Below are 21,552 nucleotides of genomic sequence, written 5' to 3'. Positions count from 1 at the left end.
AGCGGGCGAGCCATAGAGAAGTACAAGGCAAAGCCGTTAACGGTTTGGCGGGACTTATAGAAAGTAAAAATGAACCCAAACGGTAATTATGTTCGATTTTTAAAATCTCAATGACAATAAAAAGAAGAGACAGTGGACGGGCCATAGAGGAGTATAATAGCAACGTTTGACGGGACGTCTAGAAATTATAAAAATGAACCCAACGTGACAATAAACTCTAAAAACTACAAGATCCAATTTTTAAAGGTTCCAATGAGAATGAATAGAAATAGTGATAAATCGAGCAAGCAAATAAAGAAGGAGATGACATATGGGTAGCAACTGGTGTGACTTTTAAAAAACTATATAATTAGAAACACGTAGATGATAAGGTTTGGTATTTCAAACTCTTAAGACAATGAGATAGCTATTTAATAAAATTTAAGTAAAATCATATAAAAAATATATGATTTTATTTAGGTGCTAGCCGCGCAATTGCGCGGGCCACCCAGCTAGTTTTTCGCAAACAAAAATTTCAACCGTTTGATTGAATCAACTGAAAGATTCAACACACATCAGTGTTTATAGAAAGTTTGTAAAAGTAATTTGAGTAAATTTCATAAAACTACATATACTTTGCACAATCTATCATAAAACTACATATTTAAGAACTTATTTCACAAAACTACAGATTCAATGTCTTCGTTTATCACAAAACTATAGGTACTTTGCACAATATATATCATAAAACTACAGATTTAAGAATTTGTTTCACAAAACTATATATTTAATATCTTCATTTATCACAAAATTACAGGTTTAGTGTCTTCATTATCACAAAACTACATGTTTTAGCATTGTTAAATTTGTAGTTTTATGGTAATGGAGACACTAAATTTGTAGTTTTGTGATAAATGAAGACACTAAATGTGTAGTTCTGTGATAAACGAATACACTAAATCTATAGTTTTGTCAACAAGTTCTTAAATCTGTAGTTTTGTGATAGATTGTACAAAGTACTTGTAGTTTTGTGATAAAGGAAAATACTAAATCTGTAATTTTACGAAACAAGCTTTTAATTTATGATAAATTGTGCAAAATACCTGTAGTTTTGTGAAATTTCCTCAAATAATTTAGTCCTCATTTCGTTTGCCATGTATGAATCGTGTCTTCAGTTTTTTCTGTCACGTTTCGTTACAGATTAGCTAAGCGTACAGTTTGTGTCGGTAAGTACTAGTATTGGATACGTAATTTCTGCATCTACCATAGTACATCGAACAAGATTCTTAGCCTCACATCTGAACTCTGAACAAGTACTCAAGCATTGCCTTGAAACTCACTTATGCTGCATTCGGAATAAAACCTTTTTTCTGTAAATTATATATTTCCGTCGTGGCTTGACTAACGGAGGTTCTCTTTGAGTTAGAAAATGATTAATCAAAGCTGGGAGGAGAATCGCTTTATCTGAAACTCTGAAATGAATGTGACAGAGGAAGAGGTTAGTATCACTGTACAAGGCTGTGCTGTGGTGTGTGTAGCTTTGCGAGAACAAACAGAGCTGGCCCAGAGAGAGACTGAAGCAACATCGATGGTGGATATACTCCCTCCATCTCAGAATACAACAACCTAAGACTAATGAGACATCACATATAATAATGTGTCGGGATATATCTCATATCTAGATACATTATACTAGATGATGTCATATCTAATTCTAGGTTACTATATTATGGTACGGAGGAAGTATGTATACGGAGATAGGGGACCCGGATGGGGAGAGCTTTGGCCGCCGATCCTGTGGCTTTTGCGTCCATGCAAGCCGAAAAAGGGGGCACTGAAATCGTGGCCTTTGATCGGCTTTTGCAAACAACACCAGCTGTACTGTAGGGCTCTCTGCTTTAGTACATGACGATGATGATTGATCAGATGATGCGCTAATCTATCTATCACCTGACGTCAAACTTTGCTTTCTGAGGCTGCTCTGCTTTGGTGCGGGGACGAGCCGACGAGGATTTCTCGAGGCAACGCTGCATCGGCGCAGATGTAGGTTGGATGGATCGATGCGTTGGCCGGCCCTGTTCGGAAACAAATTGAAGAAGTAGCAACCTGTTGCCTTTTGGGCTTTGCATGCTACTTGTTGATGCTGCTGCTGCTGCTGCTGCAGGCCGAGGCCCAGTACGCACCCGTATCCCGCGGAAGGTGGAGCCGAAGTTCTCGGCAGGCCGCGCGTGCAGGCTGTCCCATAAACTTTCCAACCTACCCAGGCCGAGCCGTGGGTCGACATGGGTAGATCACGCCTGGCGAAAAGTCTGCAAAAGTTGAGCCCAAATCTGCGGCGCGGCCAGCTCCAGCCGCTCGCGCGCACGCGCAGCCCAATTAGCTCTTCTCGAGCCCATGCCCATTTTCGCCCCCCAGGAGTGGGCCTATCCGCGACCTGCCAACGCTACGGAGTGAAGTGCCCACGTCGCGAATCGCTTCAGTGATTCGTTGTAGCCGCCACTACCGCTCGGAAGCAGAGGACTCTCACAAATGCTAAGCGGAACATAATCATGTGTTCGCTTAGCGGTAATTAGTTTGGGTCTCGGCCCATCTGTTAATAGTTTTAGAATGTAAAATTTTCTTGTAACATTTTTTTTATCTTAATAATATTTGAATGATCTTCTTTCCTCTGGTCATCCCGATGAGAAGAAAAGAAACATGCGTCAAACTGTCTACTACCAAACTACTCTTAACACACGCCGCCATGGTGCATATGGGAGGACCGTTCATGTATGATCACCAGCAAGAGCACATCATTTGGATTTTGGAACCATCGAAAAAAAATTTCTTATGCTTTGGCGAAACAAAATTATCTTATCAACACTAACATGCTCGTTATTTTTCTCCACTTTTCCCCCTTTGTTGTTGATTTGGTCCGATTGCCTTCCTCCAATAATTTGACAGGTGTACTAGATGAGTGCCTCCCACCGCTGAGGCGCTAACGTAGTTAACCAAAAAACCTCGATTAATTCATTAGTTAATCCTTTCTCTCATGCTCTTTCACTAGCTACCTGTTGCTGCTGCTGCTGGTGACATCCCCACTACTACATACTAATAAAACCAAACCTGAATTAGTTTCTTGTCGCCCACCTCTATTATTTCAGCACTCACTCACCCATTCATGTAAGCATGCTTTGCTAGCTCTGAATTTCAGTTTGTTTAACCAATCCCTTCCTTTTCGCCAAACCAACTGATTCATTGTGCCGTATAGCATTGTGTGTGTCCGTACCTGGCTAGCAACTTAGTGCTAGCTCCTAATTTGGCAGGTCCACATGTACTTGTCATAGCTTAAGCTACTGTTGCTATTATAGTCCTTCAGAACTGAGCCTGTCTGTTAAACTCTCAATCAAACTGAAACACAATATTTACATGGAATATATGAGGCTTTACATGAGTCAATTTGGTGTTCATTTCGTAGAGGGTATATATGCAAATATCTGTAGCATTTGAGAATATTTTTGCTGCTCATGTAAAGATATGAGATTAACTATACAGGTTAAGGCGTGAATCTGTCATTTTCGATCGTACAAGTTAACAAAATGAGACACCATTTTTGTCGCCGGCTTTTGATAACCACGCATGCAACCAACAGCGATCACAATGCAGAGATTAGAGAAAGAGAATGATAGTACTAGTGGCAGGAGCAAATCATACGCTAATTAATCTTTCAGCACGCAATGGACTGCCAACTTTGTGTTCAACACTTCAACTAACTCGATCGATCTACTACTACTTATTTAATGGTTGGTATAGTGAGCACACCATTTCGAAAACGCTTGGAAAGGGACTGAACAACTTGTTTTCAACGACAAAAAGACGGCCGACTCAGATGTCATGTTTTGAACAATGACATGTGTTTGCATATATTTAGATGATGATATGTTAGTACAGTATATGCTTACACACAATCCCTCTCCACACAGCCTACAAAAGTAACCAAAAGAAACCTAACTTTCTAACTCATCCCACTCACTGGCACATCATAATTAGTTGGAAAAAGACAACAATGATAGTAACTTTCTTCTTGTAATCAAGTTTTGATTATCAATTGCATGCATGCAAACGTTTTGTTTCTAGATGCAGCATGGCATATATACTAGACTCTGTTTATACTTTTCATGTTTGATTGTATAGTAGACTCTGTTGTATTTTTATGCTGAATTTTGTATCTGTACATGATTCCCTGCCTTGGTGAGCATGTGCAGAAGTATCTCAGTACCTGCTAATTTGAATATCAGCTAGCAGAATTTTTTTTGTTGTTTTCAGAACCAATCTTAAAGGCTAATCCAGCATGCAAACTGGAGCTTAATTTTGTGCGGTCCCTTCATGCTTTTGATCGATACAGGCTAGAGGGACATCTGAAAGCAACTTCACATCAAAACACAATCAGTTAGTCCTCGTCAGTCGTCACCATGCTGCAATCTCCAATAGGCATGATTAATAAAGATTATTCCTTTCTACCTTGGCGAGTAGGTTCAGTTCATGACACTTGTGCTAGTACTTGAGTTCCATGGCTGCATGCCTCCAGAAATCTGTCACAATTACAGCGAAAAATGTGGTATCAAAGGGTTAACTTGCCACATTTTTTCATGAACTTGTTCTGTCAGAGCTGGAATTAGCAAGTATATACATACCAATATTCGTTTATGTGCTGCATCTGCCGGCGAAGAAGAAAAAGAAGCATCAAGAAAGGCAAAGGACGATATCGAATCTACATGCGAAAGGCCTTTTTGTTCGTGCAAACTATTAAAGGCATCACCTTAAAAGATTCAAAAACCCAAAAACGGACAAAACTGAATCATGTTGCCTCGCTGTCAAACTGACTGTAATCCAACTCCACTAATGCTGCACGCACGCACGAGTTAGGCTGATGAATGCTTTTGTCTTCAAGTTTTTTCCATTGTGTCAGGATGTGATCACCGATAAGGAAAAGTTTACTAACGTGACAAGTTAATTCCTGAAGAAATTTCTGAATGAACCCAGAGAAGTTGTCCAGGTTCTAAACATCAAACCATCGGTAGCAAAAAGTCGGTCACTTTTCTGCATTTTGCAAGCAAAAACTACATTTGCTTGAGTCTTGGGCTCTGGACTCTGGTTGATCAACTCCCTAACTTTTTTTTTCTCCCTTAAAGCAGTGGTTGATATCATGCATGAAGAAATAGTTTCACTCTTCCAACAAAAGAATTTCACACATGGAAGAATTGATAGCGTCAAAGATCCGAAAGGTGAAGACACATCTACTCCCAACAACTATACCACTACATCTGTACAAGTACATAGCACTAGTTGCAGACCTTGACACTTTGAGACTTGCACTAGTGCCACGGCCAGGCTCCCAGGCACAGAGAGATAAATTCACCAGCCTCGCCCGCGCCTCCTCACACTTGCAAAGCATTTCAACTACACCAAGAGGGAAAAAACGTGCCAAGAAAACCATGGAGTTCGTCGCCAACGGCAAGGTCATCCTCTTCCTCCTCTTCGTCTCCACATCGGTGCTCATCGTCTCCCCCGCCTCGCCGCCGCGCTTCCACTACATCAACCCTCACAACTTCACCACGCCGGCGTCATCGTCGTCGTCGGCGTCGGCGTCGGCCGTTCACCGTAGCCGCAACAACAACAACCCTTCGCTCTCCTTGGTGCACCGCGACGCGATCTCCGGCGCCACGTACCCGTCGCGCCGGCACCAAGTCGTCGGCCTCGTCGCGCGCGACAATGCCCGCGTCGAGCACCTGGAGAAGCGGCTGGTGGCCTCGACGTCGCCGTACCTCCCCGAGGACCTGGTGTCGGAGGTGGTGCCCGGCGTCGACGACGGCAGCGGCGAGTACTTCGTCCGCGTCGGCGTCGGCTCGCCGCCCACGGATCAGTACCTCGTCGTGGACTCCGGCAGCGACGTCATCTGGGTGCAGTGCCGCCCCTGCGAGCAGTGCTACGCGCAGACCGACCCGCTGTTCGACCCGGCCGCCTCGTCGTCCTTCTCCGGCGTGTCGTGCGGCTCCGCCATCTGCCGGACGCTGTCGGGCACCGGGTGCGGCGGCGGCGGCGACGCGGGGAAGTGCGACTACTCGGTGACGTACGGCGACGGGTCGTACACCAAGGGGGAGCTCGCGCTCGAGACGCTCACGTTAGGCGGCACGGCGGTGCAGGGCGTCGCCATCGGCTGCGGCCACCGCAACAGCGGCCTCTTCGTCGGGGCGGCCGGGCTGCTCGGCCTCGGCTGGGGCGCCATGTCGCTCGTCGGCCAGCTCGGCGGCGCGGCGGGCGGCGTGTTCAGCTACTGCCTGGCGAGCCGCGGCGCCGGCGGCGCCGGGTCGCTCGTCCTCGGCCGGACCGAGGCCGTCCCCGTGGGCGCCGTGTGGGTGCCGCTCGTGCGCAACAACCAGGCGTCGAGCTTCTACTACGTCGGGCTGACGGGGATCGGCGTCGGCGGCGAGAGGCTGCCGCTGCAGGACGGCCTGTTCCAGCTCACCGAGGACGGCGCCGGCGGCGTGGTGATGGACACCGGCACGGCCGTGACGCGCCTCCCGCGGGAGGCGTACGCCGCGCTGCGCGGCGCGTTCGACGGCGCCATGGGCGCGCTCCCGCGCTCGCCGGCCGTGTCGCTGCTCGACACGTGCTACGACCTGAGCGGGTACGCGAGCGTGCGCGTGCCGACCGTGTCGTTCTACTTCGACCAGGGCGCCGTGCTGACGCTGCCGGCGAGGAACCTGCTGGTGGAGGTCGGCGGCGCCGTGTTCTGCCTGGCGTTCGCGCCGTCGTCGTCGGGGATCTCCATCCTGGGGAACATACAGCAGGAAGGGATCCAGATCACCGTCGACTCCGCCAACGGATACGTCGGCTTCGGACCCAATACATGCTAGAAGTATATATAAGCAGTACACTACTCGTACTCGCTATCAGGCTACCAAGTACGTATACTTTACTACTCCACATGTAGCACGTATACCCCTCGAGTGGCACACACGTGCTTGCCAAGTATGGGCACATACGGAGTATGACCGTACATATTATGTATAGATAGATACTACTCCCTCCGTTTCACAATGAAAGTCATTCTAGCATTTCCCACATTCATATTGATATTAATGAATCTAGACATATATATCTATCTAGATTCATTAACATTAATATGAATGGGGAAAATGCTAGAATCACTTACATTATGAAACGGAGGAAGTATTGTCCAGAGAAAGTGCAGCTATTAGGCCTTTCCTGAAGTTCTGAACTTGTCAAATGGCCAAGTACTGTAATATGTACTGCAACTGTGCAATGCATGCAAGTTGGAAGAATGATGAGTTAACCATGCATGGTGAGTTGGTGACAGGTTCAGTTCTACCACTGTATCTGTATGCATGATAATACAGCCCCTGGTGCAGACAAATGTAACAAGTTTGTTAGCTTTGCTTGCGTTAGGGGTGATGTCCTGGGAACAATAATGTAGCACATCAGCTTTTGCATTTCAACCTGACCTGTTGTGGGCTTGTGGCCTGTGCAGATGTGGAGACAACGCTAGCAGCCATTTGCTGCGGGAAATGATGCACACGTAAGATCACGCTTAACATAATTTATCTGGAAACTTCAAACAGAGCAGTGTCAGGGAAAAGATTAGTAAATTAAGACCAGTGTCAGTCGCATCCACGTGAACACACGCACGACTGCACGCTCAAAGCACCTGACTGTCAGCACTCACCAGTCAACACCGGGAAGTAAGAATTCAAGGGGTTAAAGTTTACGATGGCTACAGCAGCTTTAATCTACAGGCACGTTAACTATAGTTTATTACTGCAGCGAAAGAAGAATATCACGAGATTCATTAAGTCAATCTATCTGACAGAAAATCTTAAGTCTACATCCTGCTTCACGATTGGGTGAAACCAAAAGGTCCAATTCAACCACATTGGTCGCTTTGAGCTGGAACACCACCAACCAAAAAAAAAAGAGGCTCACTTTGTGCAGGCTGTCGCAATGACTAAAGTACAAGCGTCTCAAGAAAGTAAAAGCTCAATGTCACAGCAGGCAAAGGTTATGCTGTAGCCTTTTTGGTTCAAGAGAAAAACAGCTCGTCTCCATTTTTCACATCTTCTCACTTTACCCTTATCTCTCATCCTGACTGCTGACACGGAGAATCGGAGTTAAGCACATCAAAGTCAGACAAGATAACAACGAAAAAGCATCCACAAAACTAAAGCATTCGACAAACTGAAATAATGCAATCCTATCTCCACTGCACTTAAACCGAAAATTTGCATTCTCGGTTCATCTACATCTCCAGTGAAAACTAGAAAAAATAAACACAAGGAAAAACTCAAAAGAATAAAGGAAAGAAAATAAGTGGAGGAATTCTCGTTACTGTTATCAACATGCATACAACAATTCAGCATCAATTGCCAATGACCTCAGTTCGTGATTGCTGGAAGAGACCCTCTTGCAAGTTGTAGGATCTTACCATCAGAAGTCGGGGAATCCAGATCAGCAAACTAAGAACACCATTCATCGCATGGCATAATCTTTCACCGATGTTTGGCCTCCCGTGCTGTTGTACACAAACATAGCGTCAGAGAGGGAAAGCGAGAAATTATATAACTTTCATTCACAAACAAAACTTGTACCAAGTTAGAATATACATACAGCAGGACAGCTGCTTAAAACAAAACTTGCACCAAAGCTCAAAATGAACTAAATCAAGTTATAGTACTACACAAATGTAAATTCGAACTTGCTAGGAAACAGGGACTTCTATATCAGAATCCAACAAAATGATCAGCTAGAGGCACAAGCAGGCAATGTATGCAATTTATCATCCTTGCAAATTTCAATCGCCCATATGGGCAGCATAATTCACATCCTGACACCATGGACAAAATTCAAAACAGAGCATGCTATAAGGAATTCAGAGTGCTTGTGTAGCTTGGCTAAATCTGAATCCATGTAACTACAAGATTATAACATCTATCGAGCAACTGTGTTGAGCCGGACGACAAAATAGCAATCTCTAGTAAGAACTTACGTGCAATCTAGTTGAATATTCAGAAAACGTGGGTTTTCCTCACTCTGAGACACTTTTACAGAGCCTTCTATAATTTGGTCTTGTTTCACCTCTATAGGATCAGGGAAGTACAGAATAGTCTGCAGAACAAGAAATGACCATATTACACATTTACACCAAGAAGAGCAGGAATAGCGTAATATATTGAATAGATCAATTAAGGATAACACCATTTTCAGAAATCAGAACCTGATGCCAATGAGTTGGCTCATCCTCTGGGGCTGTGGATAGCACCACTGGATCTTCTGATCCTCGGCGCCTTTTCTTACGAATAACATCGAGTGGATTCAAATCGGAAGGAGATTTGTCTGTGGGATTTGAAGGGCCATTGAACTCCACTTCAAACCATAAACCAAAGCCATGAATGGGAGCTTCACATGGAAGATATTTTCTATCAGCAAATTAAGATAGGATATGTATGGTGTGTAAACAGAAAGATGAGCAATCAAAGACCGAGCAGTAGTTTCAGAACTGAATAAACATTGAAAAATGCAGCTGAGCATTGATGTTTCATATGATAAACTGTATGTGGATGAAGATTGAAGAAGATTTTATAGATTCGAGTCAAATAGCAGATTCGGCATCAGGAATAAGATTATACAGGAAAAGAGACGATTCACCTAACATCATGGATGAAACTTTGTATTTAGTTGTGATAGATTTGAGCTCCTCGGCCTTAAAAGTGTAGCAATCTATGTGTTTGACCTGTAAGTAGACATAAAGAAGTTAATAAGCCTCAACAGGTAAATATGGTTATTTATTTGAAAAGTATTATCCACAACAGTCTTGTGAAGACTCACCACAAATGGCCAGCTCAAAACATTCTCTCCACCGATTATTTCAATGGAGGGCTCCTCCGATGTAAACTTTTTGGCAAGTGGCACAAGTGCAGACACTGTAGCAGTACAAGCACGAAATCAAGTTATAGTGTGCAAAAATCAGCATCCAACATGAGATGGTGAATGTGATGCATAATGCGGCTCTAATAACAAAACAATAGTAACTTACTATTTATGCCATAGACATCAGACCAGAAATCAACACTTCCTTCATACCTCTCAGAATTTGTTATGGGTGCCATGAAGAGCTATCGAAAAGAAGGATACATAGTTAATCAGGCTTAGAACTGTTCTGCAATTTGTGCCAAGGCTTAGAACTGTTCTGTAATTTGTATGCACATGTAAGATAGGTAAGATATTGGTTGCAAAAGTAGGATTTTTTTTCTCTAGGTCTATCTTATTTTATATGCACATGCATGAGAAATAAAATGACATGTGATAATTATATACCGTAGCATGAGATGGAAGGATAAGACCACCAGGTTTAAGCCATTTATCCCTTGCAAACAGGACACTAGGCAGCATACTCTGCAGATCAGACAAAAACAGAACTAGAGAAATCAGAAGAAGATAGAACTAGGGAAGATAAGAGAATATCAAATTGTGACGCAAAAAACAACCATATAAAAGAATGAACCTCATAGAGAAGCATATAACCCATCCACTCTGATATTATCACATCAACCTTATCCTCAACTTCAACATCCTGCACTGTCAATTCAGTGTAAGTTAAAAAAATGCAGATAAAAAAAGTAAAGATGTAAAAATACTGATGTAAATATATTTTCAAACAATAATGACTCAGAGATTGTATCATGTGAAAATAGAGAAGGAAACACAAGCTTTATGCCCTGATAATCCAAACTTTGTATTCAATCTAGTAGACCCTACTTGGCAAATGCAGATAACTCTTCCAGTGAAATACTTAGGGATTGAGAGAATACATATAACCAAAAAAAACATAAATGCAGAATCTTACCTCAACGCGTCCATGAACAACGACGACCTTATCATCCAGATTATTCGCCTTTACAATTTCACGAGCCTGCACAAAAAGGAGTACATTTATTTGCCGCAGCATACCCATAAGAGTAGTTACTTTTCAAAATAGTATGATCCGCTAGATTACTATAAATATGACACTAATATTCAATATCTGCAAAGATCAAGATCAATACACTATTTTAATATATTGTTATATACTCTCTTGTGAGTTGTGACTGGTAGTATTAACTGGTAACTAGTATTTTATAGAAGATGAGTAGGAAGCTTCACTGTCAATCTTTGTTATGGATACCACTACAAACATCTAGTTCATGAATACACTTGAGTGCTGTCATTTTGCAACCGTGTATTCTATGTCCTTATATTGTATAACTAAAAAAATGGTCCACACATAAACAACAAAAGAACAACAAACAAGATATGGAAAGAATACAATTTAATATTAGAGTATATATCCTAAAAAATAATGTTACCTGAGTTGCCATTTCACTAGCTTCCACTGCATACACCTGTAAGTCCATTTGAATACACATGGAAAAAGTTCACTGTTATAAGGCAGACAAATGGACCAGTGAAAACAGAAAAATACGTTAGAGTGCTATATACTACAAGACTTAACATCTAGTTGAATCAGGGAAAAACACAGCTGCCATCAGTTAGTTAGCACACACAGATCCATGTCACTTTTGTTAGGACATAGAAATGATAAAATTAAAAGCTGTTTTTCTTTCACAAACAAGAACTGAGCTGGTTTTTCCTTTTGTGTAGCACAACAAAATGAAGCATTGAAAAAAATCCATCTTACAACACTTATCGCTGCTCAATTTGCAAGCATGCAAAACGATACTAGTACCTCTGAATCAGCACAAAATGTACTTCTTTACACTAAAGTAGGATTCACTGGATGAGAGAGCACGGTCAAATTAGTTTTGCAAGCATGATCCAAACATTATGCTATGCATTTAAATTGGCCAATCATCTCAGCACAGGGATTTTGTAGCTTACACGTTTTGCACCAGCGCGAGCACAGAACACCGAGAGTATTCCAGTTCCACACCCCACATCCATCACAACCTGCATAGCATAAAGTTTCGAAATCAATCACCGAAATTTGGAATCCAATCCCAACAGCACACAATAATCATCCACCCCCAATTCGGCGAGCAAATTTACCTTCCCCTCGATGAACTTCTGGTGGTGCATGATGGCAGAGCGGTAAGCATCCGTCCTAACGCGATCCTGCCCAACGAAACCGAACACACGTCATCCCCACCAAATCGCGACTTCGGACTCACAACACGGGTCGGCCCAGGGTTTGTGGGGGTTTAGGGTTTGGACGGAGAGGGCGACTGAATCGGGTACGGATGTGGGCATGGCGGCTTACCTTGATCATGGCCTCGTGGATTCCGATGTGGGAGTATGACTGGAAGTAGATGCGGTCGTGCTCCGCCAGCGGAGCGTCCGCCGCCGCCGCCGCCGCATCGGAATCCCCGGTGGCTGGCGGCGAGGCGGCGGAGAGGCGAGGGCGGCGGCGCGCGAGGGGGGAGTGGCCGTTGAGGTGCGACGGCAGCATGGTGTCAGGGAGGAAGGTAGGGATCGAGGGGAGACGAGAGAGATTCAAATGGAGATTTCTGAATCAAATGCGTTCTTCTCTGCTCGCTCCCGTCGCTTTGCGCTTTTTTTTTTTTTTTTGGGGGGGGGGGGGGGGGGGTGTGGGTTGTGGGGGTGGGGTGGGGTGTGGTTTTATTAGGAGGAATCTAAACAGATAAATTATTGAAGTAGCTTATTTATAATCTGATAAACTCATTTAGGTGAGCTTTTTTCAGATTATTGAGTGAAAAATTACCCACCATGCCACCCCACTTCCTCTTTAGACTTGCAAACCCAATAGTCTAGGCTCTAATAATCTAGGAAAGAAACAACTAACCGCTTATTCTACTACAGATTATAACAATCTAGCTTATAGTAATCTGACTCAATAATCTAGATTATAATAATCAAAAGCTGAAAGAAACAGAGCCTTAGCCTTTTTAGATGGGATTAAAACTTTTACTAAGTCCCTCTCGTATCGGATATTTGGACACTAATTATAAATATTAAACGTAGACTATTAATAAAACTCATCCATAATCTTGGACTAATTCGCAAGACGAATCTATTGAGCCTAATTAATCCATGATTAGCCTATGTGATGCTCCAGTAAACATACGCTAATTATGGATTAATTAGACTTAAAAAATTTGTCACGCGAATTAGCTCTTATTTATGTAATTAGTTTTATAAGTTGCCTATGTTTAATACTCCAAATTCATCCGATATGACAGGGACTAAAGTTTAGTCCCCGGATCCAAATACCACCTTAGGATTATTATAATCTAGATTATTAGGAGTAAGTTGAAACAAACAGATAGCTTATTGTGATAGCTTATTATAATCTATAAGCCACATTACTATAATATGGTAATCCACTCTAAAGATGTTTTTTTAGATTATTGGGTGGCTAACAGCTAACAAACAACTAATAATCTAGAGAAACAAACAGGTAACAATTTATTCTATGTTGGCTTATTATAATCTAGCTTATAGTAATCTGGCTCAATAATCTAGATTACAATAATCTTAAGCTGAAACAAACACAGCTTTAGTATATGCATGTCACAGGATGACACTGCGTGCATCCTGGCCGTCCAAACCGAATCGAACGGCTGCTTTACTTGGGCCCGCACGCAGGCAAAACAAATGCCTAACAGGAGGCCACGCGGCCTGAGACGGCCTCGCACCTCGCTCCAGATCGGCGTCCGCCAGCGCCGCCGCCACGACCGAAGAGGCGCCAGGCCGCCCTGCCCTGCCGCTGCGACCAGGGGTGCGTGGAGGCGGCCGGCCGGTAGGGCTGATGGCGCGCTGATGCAGGTGGGCAGGGCCATAGCCCGAGCCCGGCAGGTGGAGGAGGCTGCGGTGCTCCGACCGGTCGTCGGGAACACACTCCGCCCGCGCCGCACCTCCAATTTCGGCGGCCTCGACTCATTGATGGAGTTCAGCGTACGAGCCCGCACCGGTCAGTCACCCACTTCGTCACCGGCGAGGGGGGACGCCGTCGCACGGCTTCGTCCAGTGGAGAACGCTGCACCGTTTCCTGTGCCCGCGAGGTGTTTGCGGAAATGCCCCCAAGGCTGTGTGGTTCTGTATTGTGAAATGCCCCTGCCCCTGCTCTGTGGTTCTGTATTGTGTGGTTCTCAGGTTCTGTATCGTGGAAATTGATTATGTAATCTTGATTTTTGTCATCAAAAAAAGGTGAAACATTATTCAGCAGTTCTGATGTGCTGAACAGGGATATATGAGAACCTGGTTGCAAATGTCTAATTTGGTATATGAGTGGCTGTTGTTGCTTGCTGAGCATTGAGTTGCCTGAATCTGTGAACATTTCAGTAACTGCAAAACTGCAGATTGTATGACCTTAGAACACTGCATAATAATGCGGCAAGTTTTTACTTATAATAGGAGTATGTGAGCTCATTAATTTCAGCTGAAATTGAAATAAGTATAATTGGAGTACGAGGGCCTCCTAGCACTTGTGTCGATTTCTAAGATCGGCAATAAAAATTATAGGGTGCGCTAGATGCTAGAAAGAAATGGTGACACTGATTTATACTGGTTCAGTCCCTCAGGATAGGTAATACCCTAGTCCAGTTGTTTGGTGGATTATCTGTGTATTGAGTGTTGAGTGAAGAGAGTGCCTAACCCCCTAGGAGTGCTGCCGATCCCCTTTATTTAGGGGCAGGGTTTTAGGGGCAGGGTGATCGGCGGTAAGAAGGATGCGATATCCCTTGTAATCTGGGTACCTGCCATCCATCAAGATATGGCGGATAGGTTTCTATCGGACGTTGCCGTGATTCATTGACTAGACACCATCGTCGATCGAGGATCCGTGTGAGCAAGCTGCCATCGTTGGACAGCTTGCCTCTAGGTTATGGAAGCCTCTGCCAATATTGATACTACGTACGGTTCTGTTGGATCCCTGGCTCACTGCGAAAGTGGGGAAAAGATGGCAGAGATTTAGAAGCGACCATGATTCCATGAATTAGAATATCTAGCAGTCAGAAATCAAGGATTGGTACCAACGACAGGGAAGACGATCTCCTTCGATGCTACTCCCTTCGTCCCAAAATGACCGAATTCTTCGGTTTTCGTGTCCAACGTTTGATCGTCTGTTTTATATGAAATTTTTTTATGATTAGTATTTTCATTATTGTTAGATGATAAAACATGAACAATACTTTATGTATGACTTATCTTTTTAATTTTTTCATATTTTTTTCAAATAAGACGAACGGTCAAACGTTAGACACGGAAACTCAGGAATTGAGTTTTTTTAGGACGGGGGAGTAGTGCCTAGTTGTGCCCAGGTCATGACACCGATCGGCCGAGATGGACCACCACGCCGTCGTCGCTGTACCGCCGATGGATTACCTGTAGCCACCGGGCCTCGCTTCCTGGCCGAATCGCCGACGGATCGTGCTGGCATCATGGCCGAATTGCCGATGGATAGCGCCATGGACGCACGCCACCGCGTCTGTTTCTTCAGAAATGTCTCGCTTTAGTGAGAAATAATCAGCGATGGTTAGTTAAATTATCCCGGGATCCCTTTGGCTGTGTAGGTTCGATCGGATATGTGATCTCTGCGTTGGTTGAATGGATGGACGGTCGATTGAAGCATGTGTACGTACTCCCCGGAGCATATAATTATTTTCCTATATTATATTACTCCCTCCGTCCCATAATATAAGGGATTTTGAGTTTTTCTTATATTGTTTGACCACTCGTCTTATTCAACAAATTTATGCAAATATAATAAACGAAAAGTTGTGTTTAAAGTACTTTGGATAATAAAGTAAGTCAAAAAATAATAATTCTAAAATTTTTTAAATAAGACGAGAGGTCAAACAATACAAACAAAAACTCAAAATCCCTTATATTATAGGACGGAAGGAGTATATATTATTACAATGTTAAATGCCTATCACTTATATTATACTCCCTTCATCAACAAAAGTTACACCTATTACTTTTGTTACCATGACCAAGGAGAAATTAAATCATCTTGGATGTTACAAAATTAAAGAGTGAATGCAATCATGCAACCAATGAGTATTTAGATGAATCCTTGAGTTCTAATCAAACATTTAATTTATCTATTCATTTAAGTCATTCATTTAAGTCTTAAATGCATAAAGACTACAAATAGGAACAATTTATTTGGAAAAACTCAAATGTGAAATATGTATAACTTTTGTGGATGGAGGGAGTATTCAAGTTTCAATCAGCAGTTCTGTATTCCTATCAAATTACTTAGCTTTATTAAATACCTCATTTCTTTTACAGCTTCTAGTTCTACATTTATGCGTTGGAACAAAGCAGTTTTTAACTTTTTATGCTTCATTCTTTGGAGAATTGAAAGATAATTTGAATGGAGCTAAAGTTTTTTTGGAGGATTATAATTGCTGATCATGTGAGCAAATGCACAACAAAAGGAAGATGAGGAGGAGCAGCAGAAAAGAGGGAGGCCCGTGGCGTGTGCAATGCGTTCCTGTTCGTGTGAATTGCGAGCGCAACACTAGAACTTCCTGAAGATATTCCCATGATGAGCGGGCAGACTTCTTGTTCGTGTATGGACCAAATTGTTGTGCATGCACTAGAAAAGTTGCGTTGTATTATTTTGACGAAATGTTAGGTACAAAAATCAACTATCATAATAATGAGGTTTATTCTCTGGGTTTGAGGTCTAACGACCAACATAGAGTTTGCCAACATGCTAAATTAACCTCTTGGGAATTTTGCAGTTGGTTTGCTCATCAGCTCTAATAAGATCTTAGTTAACCATCTTAATCATGTATCACAGAAAATAAATAAAAGATAGGCATGCAAGTGTGAAAAGGTTTTTTTTTTTTTTGAGGGGAAATCAGGATTTCCATTACTATGACAATGCTGAATCATCAACAACCAGGTACATCATTTGTGCCGGAATAGGAGCCAAAACAGGGGCCTCCGTCGGATCGCAGACACTACCCATAGCTGCCAGTTCATGAGCTACTCTGTTACATAGCCGAGGTACATGACTAACACTCCAGGAAATGAAATTCAGACGCAGTAAGTGTGAAAAGGTTTCTCATGATGTCGTCTCCATAGTTCCTCCTTTTACCATGAGGATGCAATTATTGCCTGAATCTATTCACCAGATGCAAATGTTATATGAATTTATTCACCAAATGAAAGCCAGTATATATGTTTTAGTAATTTTAGCAAAAAAAAAAAAGACCAAGGCATATCATTTTTCTTTCAAAGTTGCGATGTTATTTTACAAATGAGGCTACGTACCAAAACTTTTGTAAAGCAATTTCTGTGCACTTGCTTTTCATAAGCAACATAGTGAAAGTTAAAAGAACAAATGCCACCGTACGTTAGCACCGGCATATTGTTAGGGTCTGTTTAGATCCCCTGGCAAAATTTTTCACCCTCTCACACCGAATGTTTGGACACATGCATAGAGTATTAAATATAAACGAAAAAATAACTAATTACACAGATTGCGTGTAAATTGCGAGACGAATCTTTTAAGCATAATTGCTCTATGATTTAACAATGGGGTGCTACAATAAATAATTACTTATGACGGATTAATTAAGCTTAATAAATCCGTCTCGAATTTACAGACGGATTATGTAATTTATTTTGTTATTAGTCTACGTTTAATACTTCAAATGTGTGTCCGTATATTCGATGTGACACGCTAAAACTTTACACCCATAGATCTAAACACTCCTTAGTTAAACAATATAAACAATACAATAACTCTCTCCAGAAATCTCAAATCTGTCATTGTATGCTTGCAAGCCAAAAAATAGGTTATTTTGCTGTTGTGTTTTTTTTTTATTAACGCAGTCACTACTATCTTAATAAATGGATTCTGTAGTACTCCCTCTGTTATCAAATGAAAGGAATTTACCTTTACAAATCAAACTTTTGGAAGTTTGATTAGATCTAAAGAAAAAACAGTACTCCCTCCATTTCACAATGTAAGTCATTCTAGCATTTTACATATTCATATTGATGTTAATGAATCTAGACACATATATCTATTTAGATTCATTAACATCATTATAAATATAGAAAATGCTAGAATAACTTACCTTGTGCACAAGGTAGTACTATTTTCAACAACAAATAAACTATTGCAAAAGTATATTCAACGATAATTTTAATTAAATTAATTTGATGTTGCTGCATTTCTATATAAACTTGAGTGTTTTGTTTGGTTACGTGCACACTGACTGCCTTACTAGTTGGAAAGGGTACTACCGTAGGTGACAGAAAACATCAATATCTCAGGAATAAATTAACGAAACTAAAATAGGACATAATACACACTACCAAACCAAACGGAATACTCAGATGTCTTTTACAGCCCTAGTCCCAAAATTATTTAGACATACTACATACTCCCTCCGTCCCTAAATGTTTGACGCCATTGACTTTTTTAAATATATTTAATCGTTCATCTTATTAAAAAAAATTATGAAATATGTAAACTATATGTATACATAAAAGTATATTTAACAATGATTCAAATGATACGAAAAGAATTAATAATTACTTAAATTTTTTGAATAAGACGAATGATCAAACATATTTAAAAAAGTGAACGGCGTCAAATATTTAGGAATGGAGGGAGTAATAGATAAGAGAGTTGAACGCAAGATCCAAATTATTCAGAACACTCTCTCGATCTCACCGCTGCCATTAGGCACGTGAAGTTTAGACTCATACTTGATCATTCGGAGATCCCCCGTGCCGCCATTTGCAATGCCACTACTAGTATCATGGACACACGGCACGACATCGACACCAATCAAGACAACAAAACAATTATCAACTATTTGATCATAATAGTAGCCCATGAGATGGCGAGTGTAGAAGAACCTTGCAATGCAGAACCTGCCAGAGCCCAGGCTGACAAGATGAGAGTTGGATAAATCCCACCAATTCTTGGGTGGGGAAAGCTCCATCCAAGTTTTCAATAGCTCTGGCTGCTGGAAGCAGTCGTCGTCCATGGCGGAGAGGTCAGCAGCAGCCAAGTGGTTGGTCTTGGCAGAGAGGCCAAACCAGAGCTTGAGCTCGGGTACATACTCAACCTTGCCGTTGAAGGGCAAGATCCACTCACCGACATGCCTCCATGTATGCTTCACTGTGTCCATGCAGTAAGTGCCAGCCCCTTCAACCGATATGCACATCTCAGAGCCACCACTAACCACTGCGTACGAGGTGATCTTGGTGCGTATGTTGGAGAATTTGGGGTCTCGGACGAAAGGGGGTGGAGGGAGGGATTGGCAGGTGGACGAAAGGTGGCGGCGAGGGGAGGGCGTGCGGTAGACAAAGGCCTCAAACTGATCGCTGCGCAGCCCGCTGCTTGTCGACTCCGGTTTAACAACAGACTCCATGATGAAGAGGCTGCCGCTGTCATTATCAACTCCGATGCTGGGGACGAACAGGGAGAGTGGGAATCGCTTGGGCTGACAGAGGCCGGGCATGGTAACAGCGTTGCGTGTGTCTCCGTCGAAGAGAAAACAACACCCATTCTGGTCGATGCAGAGCACCTCGCGACCTCTAAGCGGGAAGCATCCAATCTCCCAGTGATGGGCCACACTTGAAGCTTGGAAGTTGAAGATGGGGCTTGGAAGTTGAATACTATCCATGCTGCTTGCGCCGGCCTCCTCCTCCTCATTATTATTCTTCTGCTTCTGGATGCAGGCATCAGCCGCGACAACTTTGGACTCTGATCCGTTCCGATTCGGTGGAGTAGGGTTGAAGAAATTCTGGAGCGTGAGGTCGATGCAGCGCAGCGATTTGGATCCAGGGAAGCCGTTGTCAGAAACCTCCGGGAGAGGGCCATTATCGGAGTGAACTTCAAAATCAAAATAAACAACATGAAAAGCATTTGTTACCAAGAAGAAGGATGAAATCATCAAAATCAAAATCAAAATAAACAGGAAAGATTTGTTTACCAAGGGAAGGGGAAAAAACAGGCCTACCTTAGGTCCAGGTACAGCTGCTATTGTGAGGGAATGAGTGATTCCAGCAAGGAGGAGAGCGTATAGCTGCAGGGTTGGCAAGAAGGCATCAAGTGAGCAGCCTTATAATCATCAGAGAGAACAAGGAAAGAGAGTGGATGTAGATCTCGGGGAAAGGGCATACCTCGCCAAGCCGGAGAAGGGAAGGAGGAGCACCCAGCACCCCCAACAGAATGGCGGCGGCCGGCGGGGATGGGAGTAGTGAGATCTGCTAGGGTTAGGTCTGCCCGACTTGGGTAACCTAATTAAAAGATTCGTATTTTTATATCTTATCTTAACTAATAACCTAATTAAAAGATTCGTATTTTTCCTTTCGTCACTTGTTTTTCGTCCGTGTAAGCGCTAATTGTCCGCATTGCTCACGATCCCCTCCACCCCTGCGCATCATACCCGATTACTCGGATCGAAAAGAATCCGAAATAAATAAAACAGTCAAGAACAAATCCCATCGCGCCCATCGTCCTGAACCCCGATCGTTGTTTGCATCATCAGAATCAGAGAAAGGAAAACCAAGTTGTATTAACAAAATCCTCCCGAAGTTGGAATAGTTGTCCCAAAGTTTCATAGCTTTAATACTACCACCACAAAGACAAGAACAAGAAAAAGCTTAAAAAACAAATAAAAATACCAATAAAAAAAACTAATATTTGGTCTACCTCTAGCCGCTTGAGGGTTTTCACCCTCTTCTTCAACGGCTACAGCGGGCGGGTTGCTGGATCAGGCGCCCCCGAGCTCACCGCCGCCAGATCTTATAGCCACAAGATCATGCTGGATGAGAGAAAGCAGGAGGAATCGGAGAGGACGACCCAGATCTGGACGCTTTGAGCGGCGGCGGCGGCGGCAGCCTCATCTGCCTCCTCTCCTCTCCGTCTTCCCCGCGCCCTTCCATCCATAATCCGGTTGCCGGAGCTGCGGAGCGATGCATGGAAGCAGCGAGCGGCGCCGGTGGGGACAGAGACAACGCGGTGGAGGAAAACAGCGAGCGGCGCGGATGGGGTGGAGCCGTGGAGGCAGCGAGAGGCGCGACCAGAGACGGAGGAAGCGAGAGGCGCGGTGCTGGAGGGGAGCAGCGACGCGGTGAAGTGGGGTGTAGGCGACGAGATCCACGGGATTTCCCCCCCTTTTCTTGTTCTCTTTTTTCTCTCTCTTTTTATTTGGCTGGTGGACGTGCAAATCGATGGGACCACTTGCTACTGGTGGGTGCTCGTACTATTCAATTAGTAGTACGTACTCCTACTTCCATTCAATAGATTAACTGGAGTATAATGTACTCCTGTCAGACAAAAAGAGATATTTTTCTCGTTTCGGTTAATGAAGGCTGCTAACTAAAATAAATTAAATACTTACGACGGAATTTCTCAGTCTCGATCCTTTGGGTCTCCATCATGCTCTTACAGCACCCTATTGATGAATGTATGGACGACGGATGAGGGAGCTCAAGCGCTGGGAGTAGGGATGGGATAGATGATGGGAGAGGGAAGCACATGATCATATGGTATTTCGGCTTTTTCGGGTACCTAGACCG

The 21,552-nt window shown here is 43.1% G+C and overlaps 3 protein-coding genes across 4 annotated transcripts; 1 reads left to right on the top strand and 2 right to left on the bottom strand.

The window, feature by feature from the left end:
- The first annotated feature begins 5,152 nt into the window (after positions 1–5,152).
- LOC127770078 (protein ASPARTIC PROTEASE IN GUARD CELL 2-like) lies at positions 5,153–7,722 on the top strand. Its single transcript, XM_052295748.1, has one exon. The coding sequence runs from the start codon at positions 5,211–5,213 to the stop codon at positions 6,873–6,875; it is 1,665 nt and encodes a 554-aa protein (XP_052151708.1). The 5' UTR covers positions 5,153–5,210; the 3' UTR covers positions 6,876–7,722.
- A 23-nt stretch (positions 7,723–7,745) lies between these two features.
- On the bottom strand, positions 7,746–12,591 carry LOC127770079 (probable protein arginine N-methyltransferase 6.1). 2 transcript variants are annotated; one of them, XM_052295750.1, is made up of 14 exons: positions 12,290–12,591; positions 12,079–12,144; positions 11,911–11,979; positions 11,379–11,414; positions 10,880–10,945; positions 10,538–10,606; positions 10,351–10,428; positions 10,070–10,148; positions 9,862–9,956; positions 9,682–9,766; positions 9,251–9,432; positions 9,023–9,141; positions 8,462–8,548; positions 7,746–8,125 (listed from the first exon to the last, which is right to left on the bottom strand). In XM_052295750.1, exons 1-13 carry the CDS (start codon positions 12,476–12,478, stop codon positions 8,506–8,508), a joined length of 1,176 nt encoding a protein of 391 aa, XP_052151710.1. In that variant the 5' UTR covers positions 12,479–12,591; the 3' UTR covers positions 7,746–8,125; positions 8,462–8,505. The 2 variants fall into 2 exon arrangements, with proteins under 2 accessions (XP_052151710.1, XP_052151709.1); XM_052295749.1 differs by lacking the exon at positions 7,746–8,125 and having other exon boundaries at positions 8,148–8,548.
- Positions 12,592–17,134: 4,543 nt separating this feature from the next.
- LOC127770080 (uncharacterized) lies at positions 17,135–21,163 on the bottom strand. Its single transcript, XM_052295752.1, has 4 exons — positions 20,684–21,163; positions 20,152–20,404; positions 19,989–20,054; positions 17,135–19,861 (listed from the first exon to the last, which is right to left on the bottom strand). The coding sequence occupies exon 4, from the start codon at positions 19,650–19,652 to the stop codon at positions 18,669–18,671; it is 984 nt and encodes a 327-aa protein (XP_052151712.1). The 5' UTR covers positions 19,653–19,861; positions 19,989–20,054; positions 20,152–20,404; positions 20,684–21,163; the 3' UTR covers positions 17,135–18,668.
- Positions 21,164–21,552: the final 389 nt, after the last annotated feature.

Source organism: Oryza glaberrima, chromosome 4 (assembly GCF_000147395.1).
Source record: "Oryza glaberrima chromosome 4, OglaRS2, whole genome shotgun sequence".
Taxonomy (NCBI): domain Eukaryota; kingdom Viridiplantae; phylum Streptophyta; class Magnoliopsida; order Poales; family Poaceae; genus Oryza; species Oryza glaberrima.
This window is presented reverse-complemented; position numbering and strand designations above follow the sequence as displayed.

What these genes read in the sequence shown, in the direction of transcription:
- LOC127770078 (XM_052295748.1), top strand. Translation starts at nt 5,211, where the DNA reads ATGGAAGAATTGATAGCGTCAAAGATCCGAAAGGTGAAGACACATCTA.
- LOC127770079 (XM_052295750.1), bottom strand. Translation starts at nt 12,478, where the DNA reads ATGCTGCCGTCGCACCTCAACGGCCACTCCCCCCTCGCGCGCCGCCGC. An exon ending in TGATGTCTATGGCATAAATA is followed by an intron (nt 9,957 to 10,069) that starts GTAAGTTACTAT and finishes GTACTGCTACAG; the next exon opens with TGTCTGCACTTGTGCCACTT. An exon ending in AATATTCAACTAGATTGCAC is followed by an intron (nt 8,549 to 9,022) that starts GTAAGTTCTTAC and finishes TGTGTACAACAG; the next exon opens with CACGGGAGGCCAAACATCGG.
- LOC127770080 (XM_052295752.1), bottom strand. Translation starts at nt 19,652, where the DNA reads ATGGATAGTATTCAACTTCCAAGCCCCATCTTCAACTTCCAAGCTTCA.